The sequence below is a fragment of the Sceloporus undulatus genome, chromosome 2, assembly GCF_019175285.1.
Source record: "Sceloporus undulatus isolate JIND9_A2432 ecotype Alabama chromosome 2, SceUnd_v1.1, whole genome shotgun sequence".
In the NCBI taxonomy this organism is placed as follows: domain Eukaryota; kingdom Metazoa; phylum Chordata; class Lepidosauria; order Squamata; family Phrynosomatidae; genus Sceloporus; species Sceloporus undulatus.
Genome location: NC_056523.1, coordinates 81191763 through 81204543, shown reverse-complemented (window position 1 = coordinate 81204543; position 12781 = coordinate 81191763). Strand labels below are relative to the sequence as shown.

General features: G+C 42.4%; 1 protein-coding gene across 1 annotated transcript in view; it reads left to right on the top strand.

Annotated features, from left to right (window-relative positions):
* Positions 1–3899, top strand: part of LOC121920363 (regulator of G-protein signaling 14-like) — a 10909-nt gene extending 7010 nt beyond the window's left edge. The window contains exon 4 of the mRNA XM_042447494.1: positions 3850–3899. Within this exon, the coding sequence (XP_042303428.1) occupies positions 3850–3899 (50 nt within the window). The remainder of the gene's footprint in view (positions 1–3849) is intronic.
* The last annotated feature ends 8882 nt before the right edge of the window (positions 3900–12781 follow it).

Sequence of the window (12781 nt, the reverse complement as noted above, 5' to 3'; positions counted from 1 at the left end):
CAGGATGTTAGTTCTGTTGTGTCCAGGAAATCCTCCTGCTCCCTAATATGCTGAAGTGTAGCTACTCTGGACTTCCAACTGCTGAACTTTTCCCTCAAGAGGGCTACCAACTTGCCTTGGGGCATGTGAAGTTCTCCACTTCTGTAGGCAAGAACAAACATCCACAAGTACGTGTTGCAGAGTGACTGCCGTGGTTCCGTCAGTGTCCCTACTGAAAAGTCTTAGGAAATTATGGAACAGGACTGTGGTTCCTCCTGAAAAAAAATCCTCCAGAAAAACACCATGTTAAGCTCCTGATGTTTCAAACAATTTGTGGCAGTAAGCTCAATCAACTCTGCCTCTGCTGTGATTTCCTTGGATGAAAAAAAAATGAAATAAAAATAGAAATAAAAATTTCCACGCGCGGCTCTGGGAGGAGTAATATAGAGCTAGTCTGCTAGCTCCGCCCCCTAGTGACTCACATGTGACTCACTGATAGGGTTGCCATTAGTCAGGACCTCCAAACCGGGACAAATGTAGGACAAAATTTTCAAATGTAGCCTTGGGGGGGGGCTCATTTGAAAAAGAGCCTCACTGAGGGGAGGATTCCTTCTCCGCCGGGCTCCGTTCTAGCAAAAGATGGAGCCCAGGCAGAGAAGGATTCCCCCTCAGGGAGGCTTTCTTTTCCCCCGTTCTCCGTTTTTGTCAACGGAGCCCAGGGGGAAAGAATCCTTGCTGAAGGGAGAGTTCCTCTCCGACTGGGCTCCGTTCTCTCAAGCACAGAGCCCGGCGGAGAAGGAATTTTCCCCTCAGGGAGGCTCCCCCCCCCGACTGGGCTCCATTTTTGCCCAAGGCCTGGCTGGGGCCTGGGAGACAGCGTCTCCCCAAGCCCCTGAGAAGCCTTGGAGGACTCCGCTGCTGCAGAGCCGCCTCCAGGGCCTCCTGGGAGCCTGGGAGAAGCGTCTCCCAAGCCCCAGAGAAGCCTTGGAGAACTCGCTGCGCGGAGCCGCCTCCAGGGCCTCCCTGGAGCCTGGGACAGCGTCTCCAAGCCCCAGAGAAGCCTTGGGGACTCTGCTGCTGCGGAGCCACCTCCAGGGCCTCGCTGGGGGTCCCGGGGGTGGGGCCAAACCGGGGCGGGACCATGCGGGACCCGCCCCAAACCGGGAAAGTCCCGCTCCCAGGTTGGATTGGCAAGCCTACTCAATGAAGATGTGACTCAAGCACACTCTTCCTGAGTTTTTAAAAAATTAAACAGTCACCACTTAAAATGGCTGCCCAGCTACCTCTCTCTTTCCTTCCTCTCGTAGCAGGAACTGACTTGTAGCATTTATGTGCTTAGGCACTGTTTATTTCTCACAATACAAGAAAAAAATTTTTCTGGAAAAATGTCTCACTAGATATGTAGAACTGCATGTTTGTCCTCATGACAACCATTCAGTCCCACATTGTCAAGAGCACTGAATTTAAAACTGTTTGGTGACAGATTCATGTGCCTTTAACACTTGTGTGGATAACTAACACTAACCATGGAAGATATTCTTCCCAGGTAGCCACTGCAGTCAGACAAGATTTGTTTTTATTTATTATTTAATTTTAATTATATAAAATCACAGTTATTTACATGATTCTCATAATTATATATTACACATCATATATAATCCCATCCGGTATCGTTCCCACATTTAGTTCCTTGACCCATATCTTTATTTGTGATTAAATATTCTTATGTTCAGATTTTCATTTAAATGTATTCTCCTTTTTTGTTGTTGTCCGTCTGAATCTATAACCTTAACACTTTAAGTGTAATTATAAATGTAATTAATATATATATTATAATACACACACAACACCCACACACACACACACACAGCATAAAATAGAGTCATCTACAAATTCATTAAATTATCACTAAACCTCTTTGATTAACCATCTCGATTTACAGAATTGTATTATTGGGTACAATCTTTCTCTATCCTATCTATATTTTTTTGTTTATATATGCTGTAAGTTTGTCCATCTCAATTAAATCCATGAGTTTCTGAAGCATAAGTCTATGTCTGGTTATATTATTCTCTTTCCAAAAATTGAGCTAAAAGTACTACGCTGTAGATTACCAGTATATATTATTCTTCCATATGTCTTTTCTATTTCGTAGTATTTTGTTTGTCAGTTCCATAATATATTTCCAGTCTAAGTTCAAATTGTGTGTTCAACATAACTCTCGATTGTTATGTGTATTTGTTTCCATAAATTTTAAATTGGGGCAACGCCACCACACATGGAACCCAGGTTCTTGCTGCTTTGCATTTCCAACATGAATTAGATTTCTTATTATCAATCAGGCTAGTCTGTTGGGGGTAGGTGTTAGATCTTGTTCTTGTTCGATTCTTAATAAAAATTTGTATAGTTTGGTATTCTCTTTTGTTCATCACCAAGCAATAGTTTATAAAGTTCTTCTATTTCATCATTAATTCCATTCAGTTTTAATTCATTTTGAAGCATTCTTTTTTTAGTTGTTTATACAAGAACCAGTGCGTCTTAATATCAACCTGATTTAAATTCTTCCATTGTTTTCAATGGTAGAGACCATCTTTGTTCTTAAATAGTAAATCCTCATAATTCAGCCATTTGTCTGTTGTTCCCATCGTCCAAAAAAAGCTTTGCGTCGAAGTCCATAAAAGGTATTTTCCTATAGATTTTCTTTTTGATTTTTTCCCACGTTGTTAGTAATGTCTTCCTGATTTCATTTTGCATGAATTCTTTATGCACTTTGGTTTTTTTGTAACACATTATACGCATGCCAGCCGAATCTATTGTTGATCCTTCTAATTTTAGCATGTTTGATTTTCAAGTTTTATCCAGTCTGAAATCCAATTTTAAAACATTTGCTTGGTAATTACAATTCCAAATTTGGGACTCCACCTCCTCATCTTCTTTTTTGATTTGTATTATCTTCATTTTATCCTTGGCTTTTTTGTTGTTCCATATTAAAGTTCTTTATGTCTCTATGCCAAAGTTTAAATATGTTTCCGTTAATGTGAATTGGAATAATCTGAAATAGAAAAATTTATTTTGGACAAGACCATCATTTTTATGGTTCAATTTTCTGTTATTGATATCTAATTTGGACCATCTATTCAAATCTTTCTTAATTTCTGTCCAAAGTTTTTATAGTTGTTTTCAAAAAGATCAGTATTCTTATTGGTTAGCCAAATACGTAAGTATCTTATTTTCTTTTTAACCATACAGTTTTTTATCTTCTCAATTTCTTGTTGTTCCTGCTTTGAAAGATTTTTTGTCAAAATTCACCGTTTTGCTTTTATTTATTTTAAACCCCGGGACTCTCCCGAATTCATCAAAACTTTTAAACAAATTGCCTATTTGGTTCACAGGGTCGTCTAAAATCACAATAATCATCTGCAAATATCTTGAGTTTATAAAATCAGACAAGATTTGTCTGTTGAATGTGCTAATTGTGGTACAGCTGTTAAAACCATGGCACCCGATCAGGAAAAAAAATTATGGGAAACTCTTTCTCCTCTCTCACTATTTCTGATCCACAGTTTGTCTCATCCTAAATAGAAGACAGTGTTTCTTTCTGTTTCTGGCCTTATCTATTGAGACATGGATCAACACTCCCATTAAATCATTTCAACAAGGATCAGTCTATGCTCCCTGGATTCAGTTGACAGTTTCCAGCGCATCTTTCATCCTAGTTCCGCTTAATAAACATCTTCCCAACCTTATCCATCAAGAAATTGCATCCATGATCTCAGCCCTTAGTCCCAGTTAGCCCTCGCCTAATGTTGTCAGGTCTGCTTCTTTGTTCCTTGCTCTTCTGTAATCTGACATACTTATTTTTCATTGCAGAGGTGAAACCTGTTGGTGTTAGAAATGCTGCAACAAAACCTTGTTTGTGATCATGTGAGGTGGGCTTTTGTATGAGCTGTGAAAGTTACTCTCTATACAGTATTATTTCTCTCATCAGCTGGGGGAATCATATGATGTAAAGCTTCTCCTCATTAAAAAAGAAAATGATGTATTGACAGAGAGAGCTGTGCCCTGGCATTTTTTTTCTGCTATACTAGTTCTGTTATGTCCAGATCTTTTCTTTTTTGTTTTAGCCTTGCCGTTCCTTCATATTTGCTATGTATTTATAGTTTAAGAATTTTTTCCACTCATTGTGCACCACACTGAGGGCATACCTCAGTGTAATGATCTGTGGACTATAGCACATCACAGCCTCCCTGTTTCTGGCTCTTTGCCACAGCAGATCATTGATTTCCTTGGCCTCTTAGGCCATTCTTCTCACTCCTGCTAAGGTAAAAGGAACCTCCTGAGACCATCTATACAGTCTGCTTTCCACCTAGTGAATTTGATTATATTTTCCCTTCATAACACACTAGGGCTTTGTAAAGGGATTTTTAGGTTGTACCCTTGATAACTTAAGCAAGCAACAAGTGAGCTAAAGGCATGTGAAAGAAGTAGTGCAGAACGAAGCAGGTACTTTGAAAGAAAGTATTTATTCCTAACTCAGAGTTCTATAGGAAACTAGATATCATTCCTACAGGACCCCTTGTCTTGTAGGCACAGAAATATAGGTCTGTTACAGATTCCAAAATAAAGTGCTTCGGTCTCTTTGGAGGTATGCTGTTTAAATGATGCATGGCATCCTAAGAATCGGAAGCTGCACCAAAACTGCACTCCAGTGCTTAGGAATGGAGTTGTGGCTTTGGCACGACCTCGGATTCTTCATTTAAATACGCATTACCTCAAAAAGACCCGACGCAGCTTTATTTTGGCGTCGTAATCAGGCCATATAGTTACAGATAACAGTCATTCAGTCAAGCCAGATAAATAAACCAAAAAAGGCCTAAAACATTCTAGTTAATACATTTCTACCTATTAAAGTCCCAGATGGCCTTTAGTCCTTGATGGATCTGGATGCTGTTTGCTCAGGCTCCCTTGCTAGTTAAAACCAGCATTCCGGGTCATCTCAGACCACAGCCTGAGGCAAACAAAGGAAGACTCTCTCCTCGCGTGGGGGAAAGCCCTTTTAAAATCTCTGTTTGGAACCATCTTGAAAATTCTACCCAGCTAATTGACTAGTTGGGCATTATGTCAGCTGGGATGTAACTTCATTAGAATGTGTGATGTCACTCTCATCAACAACCACCTTCCCTCCCAACCTTTAACCATTTTAATGTCTGGGAGAACGTCCTCAAATGACTGGACACATAGAATCATAGAGTTGGAAGAGACACAAGGGCCATCCAGTCCAACCCCCCTGCCAGGCAGGAACTCTCATCAAAGCAATCCCCAACAGATGGCCACTCAGCCTCTGCTTCAAGACCTCCAAGTAAGAGACACCACTACACTCTGAGGGAGTGTTGTTCCACTGTCAAACAGCCCTTACTGTCAGGAAGGTGCTCCTATGTTGATGTGGAATCTCTTTTCCTGTAGCTTGAATCATTGCTGGGTTCTGTTTTCTGGAGCAATTAGAAACATAAGCTTGCTCCCTCTTCAATATGACCTCCCTTCAGATATTTAAACAAGGCTGTCATATTACCTCTTAACCATCTCTTCTCCAGCCTTAAACATCCCCAGCTCCCTTAGTCGTTCCTCATAGGGACATGGTTTCCAGACCTTCACCAATTTAGTCACCCTGCTTTGGACATGCTCCAGTTTCTCAATGTCCCTTTTGAATTGTGGTGCCCAGAACTGGACACAGTATTCCGGGTGAGGCCTGACCAAAGCAGAATACAGTGGCACTATTACTTCCCTTGATCTAGACCACATGTGGATGTCAAAAGTCCTGAAGGGACAAGCTCCAGTGGAGCAGTTTTTTGTTCATCCCTGGACAGTGTGGAGCCATCAGAGAGCAGCATGGTCTGTCTGGAGAGTGAATTGGCGTCCCCAAACATATGGTCTGAGCTTCTCACTGCTTATACATGGCATTCACTCTTTTTCTGGTATGCACCAGTTGGACTCACACAGACCATTTCTTGCTGAGAAATAGCACAGGATGAAAAAATCATCTAGGCCTCTTGCATCAAGACTGCTTCCAATATTCCTGTCTGAAGCGTGGATAGCCAATATGAAGGGTTTGTCAAATCTGGTGCCATCGGACCAGATTGGACATCAGCGCCCACTTCCGCACCTCGAATGATTTCCTGGCATTCACCATCCATTTCACAGTTTTGGGTTTCTTGAGCCTGTTCAGTAGAAGGGGGAGGGGGGTGCCAGCTGGCTGTAATAAGGCAGCAAAATCTTCAGCCTCTCGCAGTGAGTCTACCAACTTCTGGAAAGTTGCTGATGCACTGCACAGCCCAAATGGCAGTACATTGAACTTGAACAGGCCCATATGAGTGATGAATGCAGTGTGGTGCTTGGAGCAACCTGCCAGTAACCTTTTATCAAGTCTATGGAGGAGAGATATTGGCACGCCCCAGTTTTCTAGGAGTTCATCCACCTGGCATAGGGTAATGCTTTGGCGCATCACTGAGTCAGTGTCCTTCTAGTCCATGCAGAACCATGCAGTGTCCTCTAGTCCATGCAGAAACCCAGTTCCCTCCTTTTGGACACCAGAACAACAACAGGTGATGCCATGAACTGTGGGAAGGCTGAATGATCCCCATATCCAGCATCTCTTTCACCTCCCCCCAATCGCCTGCTTTCCTTGCAGTGAAACCCATCATGCTGCTCTGCAAAAGGCGGCTGTTGTCTGCTGCTACAACATGCTGAGGGTCTGCATTCAAGTCCGGGATTGTTGAGAACAGGGAGGTGAACTTGGATGTCAGTTGAGAGAACTAGTTGTGCTGGTTAGGGTTGAACCAGTAGTGGTTTGGAATATCGTCCAGGTTACCACGCTCTCTTCCTATCATAAAAGCCCACTCTTCCTCATCCCAGATCTGGAATTGACAGAGTGAGAAGGTGTTCCGGTCTGCCATAGAGGGCTTTAGTGAGTTCACATCTATACCTCAGGCGATATTCATACCTTTGAGGACAGCTTCTGCGAAACTGTATGAGATAGTTCACAGTCCGAATGCATCAAGCACAGTGGCTGGTCCATCCCAGAAATTTCGAGTTTATTAGTCCTTGTCATTTAAGGACCATCACCTGGTTGCTGGGCTCGAAACAATGTTTATCTGGCACACTGATTCATACCAAGCTTTCTGGTCCTGTTTGTGCTTGCTGAAGATAATTTCATGGAACATCCAGCATGCTGTCCTTAAGATTACAATAGTCTAATTATATTTGTCTCTGGAGAAGGTTAAGCTTCTTCTGCATTGTCTTTGCATTCAATTGTAACGGTCCCTTCACCTCATGACCATAGGACTAACTCAAGGGTTAATAGCCTTAACTTGGGTGTGGGATGGATCTATAGGCAAACAGGAATTGCTAGAGCGCAAGTCCCAGTCATTGGAGTGTTTACCCACAAACCTATGTATGTCTATAGCCCTCTAGGGTTGTATTAAAAATTCCATACCAACAATTTGTTTGGATGGTGGTAGGGTGATGAAGTTAGATGTTGTACTCCATGTGACTCTAGGAGATGCGCAAGACTTGTGGACATAAAGTTTGTCGTGGGGATGATGTCCTTTAGTGATTTCCAAAGGCCAGCACCCTAGTCAAAGATCATCGATGCTTTGGCTAGTGCCTTAGCTAAGATCCTGCTCGCAGTGTGGCTTCTGGCAATAGTGTCCACCAGGTCTATGGAATGTTGTTTCCCTCTGGAAGTCTTTTGAGGGAAGAGAGCTAAAATGTTCCACAGCACTCTCTGAAATGGACAATTCTATGATGGGTAGAGGTTATAGAAGGGGCTTTGGTTTGATCCTTGTGATTTCTGATTTGTTGACTGACACCACAGTGATGTGGAAAAAGGCAGAAGTCTTTGTTATTCCCCGCCAGAAGAAGATACTTATTCAGTCTGTCTTAATCTATGTGGGACACTCAGTTAACAAATATCTGAGAAGTTTGGTTTTTTTTTATGCTGCCAAGCCACCCTTCCTTCTTGCAATCTGTTAGGCTAGTTTAGTGTCATTGGTATTGGGAGAGTGGTGGAAAGAGGGGCTTGAGAAACACAAATTCATTTGGTGTTTGAGTTTGCAGAAGCACATCTGTGTAAAACAATGTAATAAAGCTTGAGCAACAAAAGAGCAGGATTTTACTCTAGCAGATCCAGCTGTAGCCATATCTGGCTTCCTTACAATGGACAAGGTAAACAACAACTTCCTTTGGAATCCTTACAGCGCATTGAATGAACAGCCAAAACAGAGAAACAAGGGGAGAGATTACAAGCCTCACCATCTCCCTCAGATATTAAAAAAAAAAATAGATCTGTAAGTCTGGACACCAAAATGGGAAGAGAATCATTAGGAAAAGTAGAAGCTGGTAAGAACAGGAGGTGGGGGTGGGTGGGTGGGAATCAACTTTGAATGTAATTTTGAGAAGAAGTTTGGATATGGTGTCTAGATGATTCCAATGTTTTGTTTAATCTTGTTAGTTACCTTGTTGTTTTCATTGTTACATGTGGATATTTTAGTCTGAATAAATGTCTACTGAAATACATTTAAATCTGTCTGATTTTTGATTCTAATAATATATAATAATTTTATTTATTATTCCGGCCTCTCCCTGCAGATCGATGGCTGGAGTTACCATAATATAAAAACAATTACAAGATTAAAACAGTATGGTGTTTGTAGGAAACCTACCTTATTCTTTCCATTTATCCTGTATAATTTACTATTCAGGCTAGGCACTCAATAGGCCATTTCTGGATTGGTCAAACCATGATTTTTCTCAATGGTTTCCAGGATGACAGCTGTGCAGAGAGATGGATGGATCTGCAGATTGAACCACTCCCAGAGAATGTCCTCTTCTTTTGTTCAGACCTTCAAGGAGTAACCGAACCGTTGCACATATGACTGTGTAAGGTAAGTAATCTTGACCTTACTAGGGAGTCCACTCACATACTGTAGGCCACGGGGAACCAGGAGCGTTTTGCTCCTTCAGGATTTCTGTAATGCGCTCTACATGGGGCAACCCTTGTACCAAACCCAGAAGCTACAATTGGTCCAGAATATGGCAGCAAGGCTGGTCACTGGATGTTCCAGGACTAGCCATATAACACCTATATAGCAAGATCTACATTGGCTGCCCATTCGCTTCCGGGTGCAATATAAGGTGTTGGTAATTACCAATAAAGCCCTAAATGGCTTGGGCCCAGGGTACTTGGAGGACCGCCTCTCCCCATACAGTCCGCCCCGCACTCTCAGATCGGGCGGAAAACATCTGTTAAGAGTTCCGAAGTCTAGATATACTTCATCTTCACAGAGGGCATTTTCCGTCTTGACCCTGCAGATTTGGAACTCCTTGCCCGACGAGCTCCGCTCTGTCACCTCTCTAGATTTGTTCAGGAGAAATCTGAAGACCTTTCTTTTCCATCAAGCTTTCCCCCATGTGCCTTAATACTATCCTCTTCTCCCTTCTCGCATATTGTTCGATCCAGCTATTTTGTTGTATGGTTTTAATGGTATGGTTTTAATGGATGTAATATAATGGTTTTTAGAGTATTTTGTATAGCTTTTAATTGGTTATGGGTAGTTTGTTTACACTGTTGGGGATATATGTTGTTATAATTGTATCATTTTATGTTGTAAACCGCTATGATCTATGTAGGAATAGCGGTATATAAATAAATTTTCATTCATTTCATTCAAGATTTTCACACACATCACTATTAAACAGGCAATAAACAGCAACAAATCATTTTGAGGATTTCCCCATGAATGATTTGTTGCTGTTTATTGCTTGTTTAACAGCAATGATATTGCATTTTGCATGTGATAATCACTGTTTTAACCCCCAATTTCCCCTGTGTGATAAGGTCCGTAGACACTGGGTTCTTTACTGTATCACTGATTCCTGAGTTGGCTGTCATCCCCAGTTGCATCTAGAGTTAGATCTCAGGTTACAGGTTCATGCCCTCCAATAGTTCACAAATCAAAATAGGGACAGATGTGTCCAAGCAATATCAGAATGTGGTCAAGATGGCAAAAGTTATTAATGAAGAAGAACTGACAAGCCAGGAGAGGTGGCAGCAGCTTGTCTTTTCCTAAGCCTCCTAGGAAAGGCATTCTGTCCTGTCCTGTCTTCTCTCCTCCCTGCTGAGTTAACTGAGTACAAACTATACTTTTGTACTTTGTACTCAGCTTTAAGCAAGTGAGGTAAACTGAGGACAAAGGGGGGAAGTAGGGAAAGGAGTGAAAAACTGGGACATTTTTAAAACAGCTGAAAAAGTGAGATGACAAGGATTAACCAAGACTGTCTCTGCCAAATCAGGACACTTGGAGAGTTAGAAGTTTCAATCCCTGGCATCACCAGCAAAGAGGATCAGATGGTATCTGATGCAAAAGATTTCTACCTAAAGACTTTGAAGAGCCACTGCTAGTGAGTGAGAGTGGACCATACTGGTCTTAGATGGTCAAATACTATAATCTAGTATAAGTGGAGTATGGAAATTTTGAAATCACAACTCCCCAAAAAAACCCACTGCAGATTTTATGAGTAGTCATCCAGAATGTATTTTTCTCTAACTCTTGTATAAGGCTAAGGAGCTTTACTGTTTTCTTTGGTCCACAGCTTGTGCAACAAATCCTTGTTTGAATGGAGGCCACTGCCTACAGCTGAAGTCAAGCTGGGTCTGTGGCTGTCCCAAAGGATTTTCTGGAACACTGTGTGACATAGGTATGTTTGCAGATATTAATTCATTTCCATTTGCCTAACTCTGAAGCTGAACTAAAGAGTGGACAGTGAAATAGCAGGTCAGAATCAATGTACTGATGGAGGGAGGGGAGTAATGTGCACTTTAGGAAACATTTCTCCATTTATATTATGTTTAAATATCATAATGAACCAAAATGTTTTTTAGTTTCCAAAATACTCCAAAATGTTAAATGTTTTAAAATTAAAATTTATCAATAACAAAGTGGTAAGGATAAATAGGCCCAATTTAAAGCCAGATGTGAGGTAAAATATGAGGCACGATTCACATCCCTGGTATCTCACACTGGAAATAAGACATGAAGAAGTCAAGAAACATTTCCTGAAGATCTGGGAATTGTACAACAGGCATCCAGTACATTGGTGATTTCCAGAGTGCTAGTGTAAAGATTCGGGGTGGTGGTGAGGAAAAAGGGGGTGGCAGAGGGACCTTCAGTCAAAGTATTGGCACGCAAAAAAAGATAAGGGGAACCAGCGGTCTTTAGGTACATGGTGTAGATGAGTTAGAGCATGTGGAGGTAAAGAAGAAGCAGCAGCAAAAAAGGTGCTTTCATATTTGGGACTCTGCTTAAGCTTTGTGAGGTTTCCTGGGACTTGGCTAGCAAGTTGTAGCTGCACTGTTACTCCTGCTTTCTTTTGTGGGGACGGGCTGAGAAAAGAGGTAGCAGAAGAAACTATATTGGGCAGGGGAGAACAACTTGAAGCTGTGTGGGGAGGGCACATCTCTGAGGAAGGAGGGGGAGGAATATTTGGGGTTGCTTCTTTGAAAGAATCCTTTGCCTTACTCGCATCCCTCTGATTGTCAGAGAGAAAAGTGGGATGCTGGCTGCACCCCCTCTGTCCCAATGATGAAGGACTGAGAATACTTCTTCAACAAGGAGAAGCTTTCCCCTTTGCATCTGGTCACTTTGGGAGCAGCAACTGAGCAGCCAGTTGAGCAGCAACTGACAAGTCTGTTGCTTGTGCTGCAGCATGGATGAGAGGTTTCTTGGTCACTGCTCAGCCAGTTGCTCGGTTACTGCTCCCAAGGTGACTGGGTGCTTGGTCACTGCTCGATCAGCTGCTTGGTCATTGCTCCCGTTGCGCTCAGTCATCCTGGGAGCAGCAACTGAGCAGCCAGACATCTTGACTTCCTTTTGCTGTAAGGCCAGCATGGGTGAGAGGAGCAGGACTAGATGGCTGTTGCTACTGCATTCACATATGAGAAGAGGAGGCGATGGTGAACTGGGTGCAGCTGAGGTAGATGTCACTGCCTGGCTGGCTGGTTGGCTGGCTGGCAAGCTACTGCACAAACAGTAGATCTAATATCAAGAAATAGGTATCTGGGGGTGGAGTGGGGTGGGATTCTAGGGTTGTTGTCAAAGAGGAAAGGGGTGGTAGCCCCCCAAAAGTTTGGGGATCACCACAGTACAGTCGGCCCTTCTTATACACGGATTTTTTATACATGGATTCAAGCATCCATGGTTTGAAAATGTTCCAAAAAGTATAAATTTCAAATATCAAACCTTGATTTTCCATTTTTTACAAGGGACACCATTTTGCTATGTCATTATATTTAATGGGACTTGAGCATATACAGATTTTGTTATACACAGGGGATCTTGGAACCAAACCCCAGCGCATAACAAAGGTCCACTATACAGGAATCATAGCCTTATGCATAATGAATATATGAAGAGGAGAATGGTCTGAACCCATGCCCTTGGTCATCATTATCTTCACATGGAGAGCAATAGTCTGAAGAAGAGAACTTCTGCCATGTATGGAGGCTCTCTCTTTGAAGAATCGCTAACTCTTTTTTACCTCAGGAGCCTGGGCTCTACTTGAAAGTAAAGGCTGGGAAGCCAAGGAGGAGGAGAGGGGAAGAATCGCTCCCTCTTTTCTCCCACCCCAGCAGCCCCACAGCAGCCCTGAGTCAAGCACACAATTTCCCCTTTGAGTAGCCCAGCTTGGGAACTATATACAGCATGGGTAGGCAACCTATGGCCTGCGGGCCAAATCCGGCCCGGCGAGG